Here is an 18,546-nt window from a genome sequence, read left to right as displayed (position 1 = left end):
TAACCAAAGGAAATTGTGTTGGGGAAGCTGTAAGGAGATGATTAAGCTGTGGGTAGTAAGGCACCCTGGAGTATACAAGGTCTCAGGTTGTGGTTTTCTGTGGTGGTTTTTCCCCCCCAAATCAGTTGATGAGCAAGCGGTAAAATCAGCACTCACCTGGAGGTGCAGCACACAAGCATTGCAGGAGTTGTGAAACTAAAAATGCCAGAGTTATATAAGAAAATACACCGATGAATTGCTAGATCACATTTATTTCTTGTGCTCCGTGGCCAGTTATGTGAAGTTGTCCTATCACGTGTACGTTTTCTGTAAGTTTAACACATTTCATAAGATGCTTCCACGCTTCCTTTGGGGACAACCCTCCATGTCAACACGTTCACTTTGTGGAGCTTTTACTACATACCCTGTGGTTCTGTAAACGCAAAATTGTGTTGCTGTGCAGATGTGCTTCTGTGTTACGGGTGCAGGCAGTATCAGGAGCACTCAGCCATTGTTATTTATACATGTGCTAGAGAGCAGGATTTGCATCTGCAGAAGTCACGGAGAGAAGCGGGCTTTGTGGGCACAGAAGGGTTTTTTGGTTGGGTTTTTTTTTTTTATTTTACCCTAGATGTTGAGGCAGATGTAAGTGCTACTCATCAGCCTATGTGTGTATTGAAATTGTGACCAGATACATCACAGAAAAACTGTCTTAGCAGGATGCTACCCTATATGGTGTTATAGCTGCCTGACAAAAAATATTTCACAGTGCATGAACTCACATATATTAAGTAATCATAAATAAATTACATATGCCCAGAATCATGAACAAAAAGCTTGCCTGTAGGTTTATTTATTGCTTTTTTTTCCCCATTAACTTTCCACTAAGGTTCCAATCTGACAGCTAGTCTGTGTTGGTCAGTGACCTATCTGCTGCCAGAAGCCACTGATGGTTTCTAAGGGTGCAGGAGCCATCCCATCCCCCTCTGCTATACATATACAGATGTATAGCAAGTGTCTGCTAGTGAGGTGCTGTGGCGTGTTACACATGGAAATTTGGGAGCAGCTCAATAGTAGAGGAGCGTAGTCTAACTGTTATTGCTGAAACAGTGGGGTAACTTCTGGTTTGCTTCCAGTGGTTTTAATGGATCAATAATGCTATATTGTTCACAGAAATTACCTTTTGGAAGAAGGTTGAGAAGGAAAAAGGCAAATCTTTCACAAATTTAGAGCTTGGATTTAGTCTGTGTTACTGCAAACATAAAACATTCGCAGCATGTTTTTACTGGGTCATTCTTGCACAGCCCATCTATTTAATTTCTCTCATTTTATTTTCCTTCTTTTCGGCTAAGGCATAAGCCTCATCCCTCCTTTCAGTGCCCTAGGAGAGAAAGCTCTGGCTTCAGCAGTGGGTGAGGACTGGTAACCAGCCCTGGCTGGGGGTGCACGTTGCCACCCTCGTGGGCTCTCCCCACTTTTTTTTTTTTTTTTTTTTTTTTGTAAGGAGCTGAATTTGAATGCATTAACCATTTTCCCCAACAAACAGTAGGTTACACTTTCAAAATTACTTGTGTTTTTTACTTCCCATCCTCTTTGCCATCTGTCTGTAGATCTTAGTATGCAGTCTGTTAGGATTTGTCAATGAAGATTTTATTAAGATTTATTTAAAGTGGTGTTCAATCTTCCACTCTTTAATCCACGTTGGAAAAAAAAAAAAATTAAATAGTGAGAATCCGTAGCTGCTTTGTAACTAAATCACACTCACTTAACCCAGGAAAGAATGATTTCTAAAGAACTTCTGTCTCACAAGAGCTTAGTAGTTGTCTTGTTTATTATCTTGCTGTGGTTAAAATTGCCACAGTAGGGGGGGAAATGAAAAGAAAAATTGTTAATGCAGTTGTTTGTGTGGCTTGTCCTAGATATTATCGTTATCACTTTTTAATCTTTTCTTTTTTTCTAATGAGCAGAAGCAACTGTGAAATGAGAAAAATGCTGAAAACAAACAGTAAAACTATAAATAAAATGAATTCTTTTCATGTGATGCAAGTCAAGGGAAAAAAACCTAGCTCAATATGCTCTGGCTTCTTGACACTCAGGGTGTGATCAGAGATTACTTATCATCCACAGGAGAGTGGGAAGCAAGTTAATTAAAATTTTCCACCCTTTCACTGAATGAAATGTCTCCCAGTTTGAGACACGTTATTTGAACACTTCCTTTTCAGTAGAGCTCTGGCATGTACTTTCTACTTCTGGTGTTCAAATCCAATATTTACTAGCTAGAAAGAGCACTGGAATTTTCTTCTTACAGAACTTATGTTTCAAAACAGTATGTTTGAAATTTTATTTTCATTGTCTCTAATAATAATAGATAAAATATTTTTAATTATTGCATTAAACGTAAAATTAATACAATATGACTGTCTTCCTCTGGACCTGTCCCCCAGTGTATTGTTTGTTTAGAAGCATTTTTGCTTTGGAAAGTATTTAATATGGCACCAATTAAAGGTCTGTGTAACTGTGACTCCCGCTGGCACACAAATTCCAGTCGTGGGATGGGATTACCGCCGATGATTCAGGATGGGGAGGGAGTAGCCATTTCTTGTGGTCTTAAAGAAAGCTTCAATTATCTGTATTTGCAAGTAAGGAGCTTGAAGCCCACATGAATTACACCTGTTGATTCAGGAGTGACTCCTTTCTCTTGTCTACCATCTCCAAACGCGGCCAATTATTAGGAGTAGATTTTTCCCCCAGGGACCTGGGGAAGAGGTGTGGTGTCTGACTCCAGAGAACCGTCGTGCAGAGTTAGAGCGAGCTCCTTAAAGAGCGTGTGGAGCTCAGAGGAGGTGTGCACCTCTGCGTAGTATAATGTATACGCTTTGTTCCTCCAAACAGCCGAACGAGCAGATTGTGCTGTCAAGTGCCAGCACATACAAAAAATAAGAGGTCACCTTTTTGTAATAGTTGCACAGCATTCTTTTGACAGTTTTTTCCATTTTCAGATTTTTAAAAAAATAAATGATTCTTCAAGCCTCTAATTGACTTTAACCTTGAATTTATTTTTGGCTATCTTCACACTTTCGAATGTGCTTACCTGCTCTTTTCCTTTCTGCACCGTTGGGATTGTGAAATAAAACATCGTCTGCTGCAGATGATGCTTAATCCTGACAAGTCAGACAGGTCCAAAGCCAGCCTTGTCTCGCCACTCGGAGCCTGCAGGGACAGTGGGTTGTGGCTGGAGTGACAGCGTGTCCCTGAAACAATGGGGCTTCTGCAGCAGCCAAATGAGCTCTGTGTGGTATTGATGTCCTTCCTCGTTGCCGTAATCTCCTTCGGATTTTTGATGTTTGTTGTGCATCCTGATGGAAGAAGAAGGTTCTCCTTGCTAATTGCCAACCTTAGGCAATGAATTCAAAACAGAAATTCACTTTGCAATGTAAGATGTTGCTTGGGGCACAAACAAGGTCTGCTGTGCCAGTCTTTCCTGACCTGCTAGTCTTTCACCCTCAAATGAATGAGCTCTTTCTGGTCCCTTCACAAACCCTGTTTGATGGAGGGAATGTTTTGGTCAGATCCTTTTATGTGTTCTCCCAGGCATCTCGTGGTGGGCTTGCTGATGTTGGATGCTCTGACCTTATTCTTAATGCTCATGTTGGATATTTTCATCTTTATTTTTGGGAGGTGTTGTTGACCAATCTCGTAAATCTCAGTGTGTTATTGATGTGTTTTCTTGAGACATTAGCTCTTCAAGGCATGTCGATACGTCATAATTTTTGCATTACCCTTGGACACTCTATTGTAAAAACTGGAAGAGGGTGGAAATATCCAGCTTACAGAGGGAAATGTGAGCCTGAGGAGACTTGGAATCTACCACAATCACAGCTACAGGATAAGTTCTGATCGCTTCATGGTATTGCTCCCCTCTTGCAGGGCATCTCTTTCCTTTCCTGGAGTTAGAAGTTCTGGTCTCTACATGCTGATGTTGTAAAGCAGCAGTATCTCTGTAAATCCCTGAAAGCCTTTGTACAGAAACCAGAAGTAATGTTAGTAGACTGTTTTCTTGCATGCCCTTTCTGGAGTGGAGTTTTTAAACATTCTTCTTTTTAAGCAGGAGTGATACAGCTTCTTCAGCTGTTTGCATTTGTAGTCATGATCAGGTTTTTAATAGGTATAGTCAGGCAGCCATTCGGTTATGAAGATATCAAGTGACCTAAATTACAGTTGTTAGAAGAAAGGAATAGCTGAGATTGGAATTCACTAAAATACCTTGAAATGACTACAGCAGGATTTGGATTAGTTCTGATTAAATGACTATTTTATTACTGCAGGATAAATTGATTTTTTTTGGAGCTGCAAAACTATTGTGCCTTACCCAGTGTTGAGCTGTTAAAAGCTCTTTGCATGCACACGAAATCAGTGTGAGTGCCTGAGCTTTTTGGCAAATATAATTGTTATTCCAGTGGAATGTAGTTATATTTGTTGAGACTAGTAGTTGCCATTTGCCTGCTTTGTGTTTATTAAAATTAAAACCCAGTAAATATGCTCTAGCATCTATGCATTAAATTACTGGAAGTCTTGACACCGCACTGCAGCAGTCTTTGTTGGAACCACCACTGGTTCCTTCTGTGTGAATTACAGGGTCTGACATTTAGTAGAAAGAAAATTAGCAAGGCTCTGCTGGGTAGATCTGCACCCGGAGCCAGGCTTCTGCACTCAAAGGCAATGCCTTTGGTCTCATCCACGGATTTCCTAATTCAAAATAACATGGAAGTAAATGCCTGTTTGTGGGTGATAAAAGGAATGGACCTGTACTTATATTTTATTTTTGTTATTGTTGGCTGTTTTGCTTTTGGTCCAGCATAGTAGGGTAACCTGACATGTCAGTACAGATCCTCAGGGTTTGCTCTAGCCTAGACAAGAACAGAATCGAGCAAAGCAATGTTGTCGTTTTTTAACTACTTGAATATTTTTTTGCTTGGGAGGAGATAACTGGTAAAATACCATTCATTTGACCTGGTCAGATCTGGAATCAACTAAAGCTAGATGGATTACTCAGGCAGTGTAAAAACAAGATCACGGATGTTCTCCATTTTAAGCAAACTCATTTAACAGTTTGGGATGTATGGGGTGATTGGTCCTGTGTCTCATGTTTTTGAACGTTTTCCTTCCTGCCTCGCTGAACGTACAAAATGACCCACTTCAGTACAAAACCCCGTTCTCCCTTCCAGAAAACACACACACATGTACATTTTTTTTTTTCTTGTGAGGGTTTTTTTTTTGTGTGTGTGTGTCAAACTGAATGTCACACTCCAAGTGACGATGCTAACTGTTGATTTTTCTTTCCTAGGGAGTTGAAGTGCAGACAGATTACGTTCCGCTGCTGAATTCCCTTGCCGTGTATGGCTGGCAGCTGACGTGCGTGCTTCCTACTCCGATTGTGAAGACAAACAGGTAGGGAGGGGGTGGGTGCTGCCTTTTTGGTCAGGGAAGTTGCTGTGCAAGCGATTCTCTGTGCAGTTAGTGTGGATTTTCATGCACGCGTGCAGTAGCTGCCCTTGCAAACCCTGCTGCAGCTGTGCTCTGAGTTTTCCGAGCATCGCAAGCCACATGTGGCAGGAAGCACATGACTGGCAGGCAAAACACTGCAAAGTGGCAGTGTGGTTTCTGCATGAATTTTCTGGCTATTGTCTTTGCCTCTCTCAAAAATCCTTGACTGTAAAATTCCTGCTGTGGATCACCTGGTAACTCCTCTTAGAGCGAACACAAAACGCGTGGTAATGTTTGGAGAGGAATGTTGCCTGTGTGAAGAAAAGTCATTTGATTCTTCATCAGTGTTTGTCTAATGCTGCTGAGACACACAGTCTAGCTGAGCAGATTGTGTGTGTCATTACTCTAGTAGCCTTGTTTGATAATCACTCTACGGTCTGCTTTGCTATTATTAATATTCTGAGATTTTAAATATAAATGCAAGTCACTTAAAAATACTTTTCATAACTGTGGTGAAAAACAGTCATCCCACTTGTTAATCATGAAGATGGCGCTTTCTGAATTTTCACCGGTCGAGAATATATTTTTATATATATATAAGCATAATCAGTCATGATTTTTTTATCTTCAAAGAGTAAAAATATGCCCAGTTCTTTATGACATCTAGATGAAGACTACTCCTACACATAAAAACCTAAAATGTAAAGGCCATCTGTGCTGGGGGAAGAATGGTATTTAAGTTTTTCATATATGTTTAGCTATAGGAATGAATAGAAAATCACAATTATAATTTGTAAGCCCTGTCTCTTAAAGGTATCTGTGATTTTTTTTCCTCTCTTCTAGCTTTCTGTATCCCACTTATAAGTTCAGTAACAGAGGTCAGGCTGACGGGTCGGAAGGGCACCCACCCGACCTAACCGCTGGTGGTGTTGGGCTGTGCCTCCTGCCGTGCTGCAGGTCTGTAGGGAGCACCCAGCCCCATTCTGGATCAGTGCCCTGGCAGGGAGGGAGCACCCCAGTGTCACCGAGACGCTGCTATAGACAGGCACCAGGGTGCTTGGGTTTCTTGCTTTTTGTTCCAAACAATTTATTCTGTGTTTATACCCTAACGCTAAAATATTCAGCAAAAGTATGTCACAGGCTGACAGGCTCTGTCAGGCTGAACAGTTGCTCTTTTTTCCCCCCAGAACGCCAGGCTGCTCAAAGACACTGGGGACAGGCAGTGTTTAGGTCATTCTTCATTTTGCTCTTCTCTGACCTGCAGAAATAAATGACTGAGATGGATTTTCGCTTTGAATGATGCTGGATGTGAATTTAATTCATTCTCAGGAGTGTGCATTTGTTTCTTTTCAGGGAGGGGAATTTATCTACAAAGCAAATTGTATTTCTTCAGAGACCTTCTTTGCCCCAGAAAGCAAAGAAGAAGGAATCTAAGGTAAATAACCTTGAGTTCCTGGTTTCTTTGGTTTTTTTGTTGGTGAGATTACAATATTGCAATTGATTTCTTGTGGAAGTAAAAATGGCTTATTCAACATTTCAGTGATACAGTAGCAAGACACAAGGAATTGAAGTGTTCAAATGAAAGAAACACAGAATGCTGGTGTGATGTGAAAGCTCTCATATTTCACAACATTCTCTGTTGAGCCGATGGCAGCAGAAGAGATGTAGATTTCTCCCTACATAAATCAGCCATAAACCTTCATATGTGACTTAAAGTTCTCTGCCTAATGTTCACTGCCTGCAAGGTGGAACCAGTGTGGTTTTCTCTTACCTGTTGCCCGTCTTTTCTGTTTAAATTGCTCTCTCTTTCTTGCGATGTGTTTTGGTAGAGCCCAGCACAGTACAGGGCTGATCTTGGCTGGTGTTTCTCTCGGTTGTGTGAATGCGAATGAATTCTGCTAGAATTTAACCAAAAAAAAAAGCCTTCTGAATCCAGCTAAATTAGCTGAGAACATACCTGACAGCTAATGATGGATTTATGTGGATACACATACGTATTCCCATTTCCATTTTTTAAATGTGTAGCAATGGGAACTCCTGTCCAAACCTGTCACGCCGTACCGCTGAGAGGGAAATACAAGGAGCGGAAACTGGGAAAGTGCTGACCTTCCTACTGTACCCGAATTTGCCTTGCCATTTCGGTGTGCGAGGGATCAGAAAAGCCAGGAAGTATGGAAAAGATCTCTGAAACCACATGGTGAAAAGGTTGCTAGTTAATACAGCACTAACGTGAGTGCTGGCTAGCCCAGCATCACCCGAAGGGGTGGTGACCTCAAGATCCCTGCAGAAGCTGAGCTGGGGTAGGAGGTTGAGAACCCTAAGTGGAGCTGAGCACTAGGAGCATTTTACCCAACATTTGAGATAATTACCGATAGTTTTCATCTATAAAGCTCTCGCTATTTTGGAGCCCGGTTCTGTGAAAGTCATCTTTTAGATAGAGTGGAGACCAGGAGAGTATTTGAACTGACTGAAGTAGAAAAGAACCACTGGGAGCATAGCTATGATTTAGGATTTATCCTCTCTCATTAGCAAAGCTGAAGCCCAGAGTATTCTGCGAACATGTTACAAAGCCCATCTTTCTTGGTTTTTCTCTTTGTTTTCAGGTGATTCTGAGGATCTTGGGATTGAGGGCTGGAGTGCCTGTGTTTGGTCATTCTTTTCCTACCACTGTGTGTGGTTTTAATGGGGGAGGGGTGGGAACCCGTAAGAAATTGTATGTCTTCAAATAGAGAAATTAGTACGATACCGATTTCTTGTATTATAATAACAAATACATCCCATCCAGATGACTCAAAACTTTGTTTGAATTTTTTTCTTTTGGGGATATTAAAAATGTACTTAGCAATGTCTGGTTGACAAAACAAGGGATTTACTCATTGGCAGTATGAAATATACAGACATATTTAAGGACAAAAATCGCTACAGCAAGTTTTCAAACCAAAGGTCAAGGAAAAATGGGGTACATTGATTATAGTTAATTAACAAGACTGGTTCAACGTCTGTAAGTGGTGGTTGTGAGTCACATCAAAGACGCCAAACCTAGCATTTAAGTTGCTGAATATTCTGCACTTACGTCATCACAGGCTCTTGGGGTTTTTTTACCTTGTGATACGGTGTGTCTAAAATGTTTATAGATAACCCCTTGGAGGAGGGAAATAGGCTTATAAGATTAAAAGGACATTGCAGTGTTGGCAACTGATCCATCCTCTATTTATGCACACCGGCAAACTGCTGTTCATTTAGCGAAAGGAAACGCGCAAGGCGTGTTGCAACTTATTTTTTTGTCAGTAAGACAGAAGTACTTTTATTAGTGCAATATTCAGTCAGTGATAAGATAATCAGATGCATTCACTTTATGCAAAAGTGACGCTTATTTCAGCAGAAACTCTGTGCATTTTTGGTGAAATATAAATACCTGAGTAAGTATAGATACATTTGCATATACACACAGAGTCTCCTACAGTTTGATCTTTATCACATTTAGGGCCCTGATCTTACCTTCCGTTAAAGGGGAGCTGTGGGTGCCCAGCACTTCTGCAAATCAAAGAGGAAAATATTCAGGTGTCTCTGAATTTTGAGTAGTTGTGCCGTAGAACTGGGATGGTATCCTTCCTCTTTCTCTAAATTGTAATGATATTTAAGTGAAAGATAGCTTCCTGTAAGTAAAACCAAGAAGAATCTTGTGAAGGCCAGTTTCTTCTTTTTATTTTTCTTTTGCCATTAAGTTCTGGCTAGCAGAAGGAAAGAGCATTGCTCCATCTTTGTAATCTAATAAACTTAATAGGTTCTGAATGGCTTTTTGATTAAGTACCTAGATGAAAAATTTATGAACATGAGTCCTTCTTTGGACCAACCTCAGCTCAAACCTGGTTGCACTGGAGAAGTGGCTTTTGGACCACACCTGAATTTGCTGAACGTGCTGATGAGATTGTTGGTGCCATCCAAACCTGACCCCCTAACCAATCCCCGAGTTCCCATAGCACGGACACTGCTGATGAAATGGTTGTGCACGTTCACGTGTACTTGGAAAACTCGCGTAGGATGGCTCAGCAGTGGCTTGGAATGTGGTCTGGCTTTCCTTGGGAAGGTCCATCTATTTTTTGACAAATAGCACACAAATTTTGACAAATTAATGGCATATTTGTCAACTTTTATATATGTTACACCTGTCGAGTCAGGTGTAACATATATATATATATAAATATAACGAGAATATTTCAAGGTAGTGCTAGGGTTTTTTGTTTGGGTTGGTTTTTTTTTTGGTAACAGTAGTTAAAACAGTTTTTCTGAAAGGGCGGCTGTGGCAAGTGCTGCAAGAGGCAGCCTCGTGCTTTCTCATCAAAAAACACTTGTACAAATGGTTCAGAATGTTTTACTGTTTGGGTATAGTCTTGGATATGGTGCTAGTTCTGCTGCTGACCTGGTGAAAAACCTTGGAGTAATGCCGTAGGATTGCTTCTTCTGTCTGCGCTTGTGCAGCTTTGCGTATTCTTGCTTTCCACCCAGTGCAGGTTGGCTGCCAGGGTCTGTCGGCCTCAACAGACACAGCATGTGGAGAGGAACCCTCTAGGAACAGCAGAAGCAGGATGCATCACAGTCTCCTCTCTGTGTATTACATATATATGTGTAGGCACAAATGATCTTAAGCCATCTGATGTAGTCGTGTATTTATTTATTTTTTTTAACTTTAGGTCTTTTTGGTCAAACTACTCTTTAAATTAAAGCTAAATAATATAAACTTTTCTGCTCAGGAAAACAAATGTCCATGTGAGATTGTCTCTAATGGTCTTTAACCTTTGGATCTCTTATTCGTAGTTTCACTGGAGGTTCTCCAAAGAAGACATGCACAACAAACAAATAAAGAATTCCACAAAGGCTAAGTTAAGCACTAGGGAGAAGCAAGTGGCCGAGGAGAAGCAGGAATTTGAAGTCACAGAGAACACAAGAAACTTAGAAGCACAAATCTCAACAGCAGGCAAGCCTGATCCAGAACAGCAGCTAGATGCCGTCATAGACTTGGGAGATGAGGTAGCTGGGACCAACAACAGGGGTCCCCATCATGACGGGGTGTCAGAAGAAGCGTGTCCTGCCAGTTCCACCGATGACAATGAAACGCAGGTCTGCCTCAGCCAGAGTGCTTCTGGCTCCTGTGCAGACCAGGTAACAGAGGGGGGAGGCTGCGCACCAGGCTCGGATGGCTTTGGCTTCGATGGCAGTGATGGGGCAGGGCTGGACGTGGACTGTTCCTGTGAGTAAGAGCTACAGTTCAAGAATCCTGTGAGTTGCTGATACTTTGCCAAGACAGAAGAACAGATTTTGCCAATCGCCATCGCTAACTCATTGCTCAATTCAGCATTTCTTTGGCATTGTACTTACTTTGGTCCTTAGCACACCGATACCTTGATGTTTTAAGTAACTACAGGGCCCGGGCTTTTTAACCCACAGAAATTAATTGCAGAATTCCGTCTGCTGTACAGAGTGGGAAATGCCCTATGCTATCTCCTAGAGCTACACCTGAAATTAAAAACTAGGGACAGAAAACATGCTTGGGTGTTTCTATGACCAACCTTCACCATCTAGGTTTGTGTCTAGGTCAGGGCAAACATTCCACTCGGTCAGATTTTACTCTGTAATACTTTCTTGTCCTTTTATCTTTGCTGGAGAAGTTATTGTGCCATATGTTATTTTGTCATTAAGCTTGTAGTGTCATGAAAATGGTATTTGGACTTAAACAGGCTGAAATTGGAAAGCTTAGATAAGGTGGCTTTTATCTGTATTTATCTCAAATAGCATACTTACTGATGGTATTCTCTTCTGAATTTTATTAACCCTTGCAGATCTTTAAGCAATAAGCAAATCGTGTACCTATTTTAGGCACACTGGGTAAACAAACGCCATGGTAAATTTGTGCGAGGCAGATGATTCCAATATAAAATGCAATTTCCTATTTGCTCGCATTTACGTTCTCTTTGCCAGTCAACAGTTAATCAACATTCAGGGGGGCTTCAGGAGGTAGAAAAATGGGAAACAAAAAAGCAGGTCAAATGTACTTCTTTCAGCGGCTATCTTCACTAAAATTGGAATTAGATGTTACCTCCTGACCCTTGCAGGTAATTTTGCACCACTTTCTCACTCTTACGAAATACATTGTGAGAAAGAACTGAAATGTACACAGGGGTCAGTGGCCAAAAAATGTCACTAAAAAACATTACAAAATGCAAATACCTTAATGGGGGGGAGGGGGTTTATATGAGTAACCATATTTTGGGACTGATACCTAACAGAATTCTGTAAAATTACCAACATTTCTATGTTTGGAGCTACATTAAAATATTTACAAGTGAATGTACATGTGTAATATAGTTTCTATGCAATGTTCTCCAAGTACATCAGTATTCTTAAAAATGTAGGAAATAGTGGTTTCTCTTTTCTTAACTTCCTTCATCCTTATTTAGAAGCAGTCAAGTCATCTGGTAACAAGGTAAGAAATACGTTCTAAATTCCTCTGCTTTTTTTTTTTTTTTTTTTTTTTGTAAAAAAGCAAGAGCTCTGTAAGTGATTTGCTGTTTTTTCCCTTGACTGATTTGTGCTTGATAATTTTCCTTAGTCTTCAAATCAAAACGCTGTACAAAGAACTATGCTCTGTGTCAAATGCGTTCCTAGAGTGGTTCAAAAGCATCTTCCACACCTAAAAATTATACAGTTGATAGAACATTGCAGAGAAGGGAAAAATCATATCACTTTGAATATTCATTAATTGGAACAGCACTCAAGTTTGAACCATTTGATTTCACACACACAAAGCACGGTGGTATTTTTTGATTGATTAAAGAGGATTTTTTATTTTAAATTCAGGGGTTTAACCACAGGGCTATAAGTAACTTCAATTTCTGGTGGTATTTTTCAGTTATTTCATTCTGTTTCTTGAGATTAGACTGGAGTTCCAATAGCCTCAAAAATAGGTTGTTTCAGTTGTTCTGCTTGAATACAAGGTCTCTGCTTTGTACAGTTTTAAGTACCTGTTTGCAAATTTTATCAGCGTAAGATCCTTCTAGTGATGGCTTCTATTTCAAGGACTTGATTTGTATTAATCTTGTTTAAAAATTCACTCTATTTAATGAACGTTTTACTAGTTGAAAGTGTTGCAGTAGAAAGAACTCTCTAAATACTTTTGAATAGAAAGCACCTACTGTATTGTGATTTGACCTTGTTTAACTGGATCCCAACTGCTTACAAAAAAGAGAAATAAAGGTCATGAGGTGATTTCTTACTTGCGATGCTTGCACAACTGTCAGGAATTTGTCCCCAAAAGGAGAAACCCAGGGTCTCTATGTGGTGATGGAGGGGAACCTCCGTGTGAGCGAATTAGCTGCAGTTACTAGTGCTAGAGAACTGGTGCTTGGTCTTCTGTCACCAGTCTGACAGGGGTCTGTGAGGAAGTTGCACTTGTTTAAGTGAAAGTTTGGTTTAAAACTTTTCCTGGAAGTGCTGGAGCGGCTTAGGGTTGGGATGCTTCGAAGAGAATGTTGGTGTTTTTTCAGTTTAAAAATGACAAACGGTTTTCGTTTTATTGTCACACCGTCGGTTCCAGCTCCTCTGGGTTAGCTCAGCTGAGCTGTGTGCGTGCTTTCACCGCGCCCCGGTCTCGGGTAAACGGTGTGAGCTAAAATTGGCTGGTGGCAGGATGGTACGGGGTGCTGGGGAGGTGCCACGGTCCACTCGGCGGACTAGTGATGGTTCGTTAACTAACTATGATCTCGAAGCGCAAAAATCACGGCGACCACGCCAAGGGGTTATGGTTTAATCAAACAGCACAGTTTTATTGTTTGCCTGTAAAGCGGCGTGCCATAGGTAGGAAGACAGAAAGTGAAGAAAAGATAAAGTAAAAAGAAAAGGGAAGAGGATTATAGCTACCACCATGGGTCCAAGGCATCCCGATGGTCCCAGGTCCAGGCAGCGTCCTGCCAGTCCTTCCGATCGTCGTGATCCTTGGTGGGGAAGATCTCCAAAGTTCAGTTGCCAAGGAACAGTCTTTTATGCCAAGCAGCACACCTCGCTCCTCCTCTGGTCCGTGGATTGTTGCCAGTCTCCATCTTCTCGAGCCAGGTTATCATGCGTGTCCAAAGAGGAGTGCCCAAGGCGTGGTTTGCCTTAGAGGCGGGTGGCTTCAGACAGGAGGTGTGTTTTTGTATTATAATGACGTTACAATGGAGAAAGTTCACCTGACGTTTATGTTTTCTGGTTCGTTGTTATGACCGCGGTTGTGATCCATCTTCTGGATAGAGGTTATGCGGCCTTATCGTAGTTGTTCCTTTCAGTCCCAGGTGGCAGGGAGCGGCACCGCACTCCTCGTACCGTGCAGTTCTCTTTGCCAGGGTCTTTGTGTCTTGGTGTCCATGAGGACCACATTCCATCTCCAGGTCTCTGTTGGCAATGTTGAGACAATATTGTTCTCTTTAGACCAACTCAACTGGGGCACAGCACAGGCTCTGCAGCACCTACCCACGTCTTATCTCAGCTGCCTTTGCCATTCGGGGCTTGGAGAAGCAAGGCTACCAGAGCGGGCGAGGAAGTGAAAGCCAGGCAAGCCGTCATCACCTTATTTGAAGCCTGACTGGAGAAGAGAAAGGGCCAGAGCTGAGTTCCTGTCTCTGAAAACCTGACCGGTGTGGGGAAACACGTCGGCATGGATGTGGGAGAAGCTGGAGTGGGAGCCTGGCTGCAGAGGTACGGCCCCAACCTTCAGCTCACGAGGGCAGGGCAGCACTCCATACTGACTTCTTACCCAGAGAAGCCACGGGTACTCCGAGCCACCAGCTCTTCACCCAGCAGAAGGTGAAGAGAAGCCAGGCCCTTTCCCACAGAGAGCCACCCTTTTAAGCTAAATCTATTTATTTGCGCCCCCCCCCCCCCCCCCCCCCCCAGGCTAGGCAGAATGTCCCAGTAAGGATGCTAACTAATCTCACCATGTCTCTCTTGTAAGGGAAGGAGACACCAGTGAGTATTGCCGGCATGGCTAGGGAAGGAGCTGACGGGTTGTGCCACCACGTTACCAATGCTGGCTGACGACAAACATGGCACCTTGGTGTGTTTTAACGTGAACGTGGCCTCGTTAGACCAACAAAACTCGCATGTGTAGATCAGTCCCAAGAGTTGCCCGTCTCCGGGGGAGGCGCACAGAGGCTACTCTCGGAAGAAGGAGTTACGCGTGCTGGCGTTTAGAGCAAGTGGTCATCTGGACAAGGCAACGGTTGTTACGTGGGATGACTTCAAAGGAGAAAAATCCAGCTCGGGGAAGTGAAGAAATGTCAAAGCCGAGTGAAGATGGCAAAGAGGAGCGGCTGAGTTAAATGGAGGATGGAAAAGGGGTTTTATATTGAAACAGTTTGGGGCAGGGGTAGAACTAAGATGGGTAGAAGTCCAAAATGTTGCAGCATCATGATGAAAACAGTTTATGTAGAGGTTAAATGCACAAACGATTTGACTGGCACTTCATCTGGCATAATTTCTTTGATTATTGGATCTACACACTTGAAAACTGTATAATTAGAATAGCTCAAAGTAGCTTTAATATATGCATGGAAATGAAGCTAAGTACAAAACAATATACTTTTTCTTTTTTTTCTTTCTCCTATTTTGGCTCCTCTGTCAGCCTGAGTTTCTGAGGTGAGCAGAGGAAGGGCTCTGCATTTGGATACCCTGCTTTTTCTTTGTAGTTGCCGTGACTGTACATTTGCCTCAGGGAGCCAATTATAGGGCAGAAATAAAAGCACCATCAGCTTTTCATGCAGGAATTTCCCGGAACTGAAGAGTGTAAGAAGAGCACGTACTAATTTCTTGCTGATAAATGCTGCTCAGAAGTATGAGGAATGCTGCCTAACAATACCAACGCACCTATGAATTAAGAGTTGTAGATGCAATTCGTGTGTCTCCAAGGCTGTTAGTGGAGATGTGCTTCTGCTTTTAAAAGGCGATCCTCGCCAACACCTCCGGCAGCAGAAAGGTGCCTGTGGTGCTGAATGTGGCAGCTGACGCTAATCAGTACCTTACCTATACGCTGAAGGGGGGAAAAAAGGCTTTTCAATGTAAGTGCTTTCCGTTATTCACTCTAAAAGCACCCTACGAACTAAAATGATGTAAGGATAACTGAATAGCCACCCTTTTCCCCAGTTAATTAATGCAAATCCTATAGGAATACTTCATACTCATTGTACCAGACAAGCACACAGCAAACTGGTAAAATAAATGTCATGGGAAGAAGAAAAAGATTCAGTCTAATAAGGCTGTAATGCCAGGTAACTCACAAGCCATCTCACTAAGCTTACTAAATGTGTAGATGGATATGTCACTCCTTATACTTGGCTGCAAAAAAAGTATCATCTGTGGTTTTTCCCCTTAGTTTTCTCCTTACCTGATGACACAAATGTAAGAGGAGTAAACATTTTCTAAGATTACATGCTATGAGTTGACAATGTGATGAGAATATTTCTCCAACTCGGTAGCTGCTGAACAGCAGGGCTTGCTCTCTGTTCCCAACACTGTAGGCCAATAGCACATTTATTTCTTTGTAAAGCCGGTATTTATTTAGGTTAATTTTCCTGGTTTTCTTTTTCTCTTCAGTTCTGGTGGGATTAGATCCAATACTAGACTTTAAGGTGAAACCGATGTTTCACTACAAAAGCACTAAACTCTAGAAAGAAGACGCTTCCAAAAGATTCTTAAGGGTCAACAGGAAAAGGCTACAAAGGAAGGGGATATTAACAACTTTCCTGGCTTCTTGGCTCAGAAATGGCATTTATTACCAGTCCGTGCATTACGGAATGAAGGTGTTCTGTGCCCTTTGGCAGGATAACTGTTCAAGGGAAGAAAGAGCTTCTTGTTAACAGTAACTGAGGTTACTGGCATTTTGGGGGTGGGGAGGGATGAATTATGTTTTCCTCCTCCACCTTTTGGCGCTCTGTGTATGTGTTTAAGACCACGCTTCAAGCGGGTGAGCCCATACAATTAGAGATGTGTCGTTGCCCCACAGCGCTCAATCTGAGCATAACCGGGGATGACAGAAAGAGGTTAGAGGGAAAAGAGGATGATTACAGAAGCAAAGGGTTTTGAAATGCCTTTTATTAAATGGACGTTTTGGTGCAGGTCTGAGGAGTGGCTTGTGAAAGAGATGGCATTTGGGCTGAAAAAAGCCTGTGCATTAAGGGGGAAAAAAAACAGTAAACCAGTTTATAATCCACTTAATGATTTAAGTCATAAGAAAAAAAAACACCAAACATTTAAAGGCTTTGCAGAAACATTACACTGTTAAAATATGCAGGAGCCTAGTGCGTGGTTTTTATTTTAGGACACCAGTACTTCCCGATAGCAATGTATTGCACATTTCTAGAAAAAAAAACCCTGCTTCCTTCAAGCATCAAGCTCTGACATGTCGATTGTGATCTTTGTGAACACAAAATCCTCTTGGTTTTATTTTTTGTGACAAGCACGCTGTCCCATTTACATTCTAGAGTGAACAAACGGAACCATTCCTTGAAACAGGGGTACTCGGAAAGAATCTTCCTCTCGTTTGAGTAGGAAGGAATTTGATGAGCCATCCCCTCTGGGTCTGCAGCGACTGCTGAGGAGGCAAGTAATTTTAGCTTGATGTAGCGACACATGGTACAGAAGCACAAACCTGAGTGGATGAGGCTGCTGCGGGCACCAGATGAAAACTTACAGGCAAACCTTCATCGTGGTACTGTCCCCAAAAGGCAACTCTTTAAGGTCTGTCATTCGGCGTCACCTCTTCCTGACCGAAATCACAGCCCATTCCTTCAGTTCTGTTTATTCTGAGCTGCAGTAAGTGTGGATTTTTCTCTTTGGTGTTCAGGAGGCACTAGGGTTGTTTCAGTTGTTCAACCAACTTGTGTAGCAATTACAATAGTAGCCTTGTGCTGCACCCAAAGCAAGGGCCTGGAGTTTCCCAGTTCAGCTGTCTCACTGGGTTTTGAGGATAAAGTGAATGTGGATGCAGCAGCAGGTATCCTACAAGCTGTAAAACTTATCAAAAGGCTGATAAAAAATAGTTAAGACTAGAGGCTAAACTCGGCAGCGTGACACTGAAACGGTCTCTTGGGAGAGAACTGCAGCTGGGCTGGAGGCTTTTTTAGCCAAGCACGGGGAAGTCGTGCTTGAAAAATAAAGTGCTTCACACCAACAGTCCCGTTACAGGCTGGAAATTGGGTGATGGGATTGATATTTTTGCAACCTCTGTTTAAGGCAGAGCAGAGGAATGCTGATGGCACAAACCTTGCTGCCTCTTTGACTGTTGTCTGAAACATTTAACTCGAGGAAAAGAGCCACTAACAAAGAGAAAGCCTTATCTGTTTAACATTTTAGTCATTCAATAATAATTTAGTATTTTGAATAATTTAAAGGTGCCTTATTGAGGTCTTCTAATGTACAATGGGAATCTCTACCACTTCAGGACCTGAACTGTCCATACAGTCCATAATTAATGAACTCATTATGGCTTTTTGTTAGTGTCCTCCTTTCTATGATGAGTTTTTTTGCCAGCTGGGGGAAGGTGCTTCATTCAAGAAGCGCTTAGGTGTCAGCCATTACACCCGGAGGTACACTAAGACCTTAAAGGACCCTTAACTTTGCAGAGACTTTTTTTCCAAACAGAATTGGTGCGTGCTGGAGCCCTCTAATACTGTGTACCACCGCAGGATCACAGGAATTCCAGGTCCTGGCAGTTGCTAGCCATTGCTGCTTTTGAGGACGCGGCACGTGCAAGCACCAGCAAGGGATACAGGCTCACATGAATAACTCCGACCAGTCCTGTCAGAGGCTAACAGATTCTTCATGCTTTTGTACTCCATACTTACGAATAGGATTATGAAGAAACGTCTTCTATTGTCAACACAGTTGACTGACTTAAATAAGCCACATAAAAGGGGTGTTTTTTTCTTTTAACAAGAAGTGGCAGGAGAAGGAAGTCGCAAGGCAGCATCTACTTCTATAAAAATATTAATTTATTATATAGAACTGGGGAAGGCAGCGTGTCGACTCATTAGCACAAGAATTTGGAGCAGATTCAGA

At 42.0% G+C, this 18,546-nt stretch overlaps 1 protein-coding gene across 2 annotated transcripts in view; it reads left to right on the top strand.

The window, feature by feature from the left end:
• RFTN1 (raftlin, lipid raft linker 1) overlaps positions 1-16,736 on the top strand; it is a 100,443-nt gene extending 83,707 nt beyond the window's left edge. For both annotated transcript variants that reach the window (XM_056336396.1, XM_056336394.1), the window contains exons 8-10: positions 5,324-5,427; positions 6,817-6,898; positions 10,279-16,736. In XM_056336396.1, the coding sequence (XP_056192371.1) occupies positions 5,324-5,427; positions 6,817-6,898; positions 10,279-10,719 (627 nt within the window). In that variant the 3' untranslated portion in view covers positions 10,720-16,736. The remainder of the gene's footprint in view (positions 1-5,323; positions 5,428-6,816; positions 6,899-10,278) is intronic.
• Positions 16,737-18,546: the final 1,810 nt, after the last annotated feature.

This window comes from Falco biarmicus, chromosome 4 (assembly GCF_023638135.1).
Source record: "Falco biarmicus isolate bFalBia1 chromosome 4, bFalBia1.pri, whole genome shotgun sequence".
NCBI classification, from domain to species: Eukaryota; Metazoa; Chordata; class Aves; order Falconiformes; family Falconidae; genus Falco; species Falco biarmicus.
The sequence above is the reverse complement of the archived record's forward strand: the minus strand, read 5'-3'. Positions and strand labels throughout refer to the sequence as shown.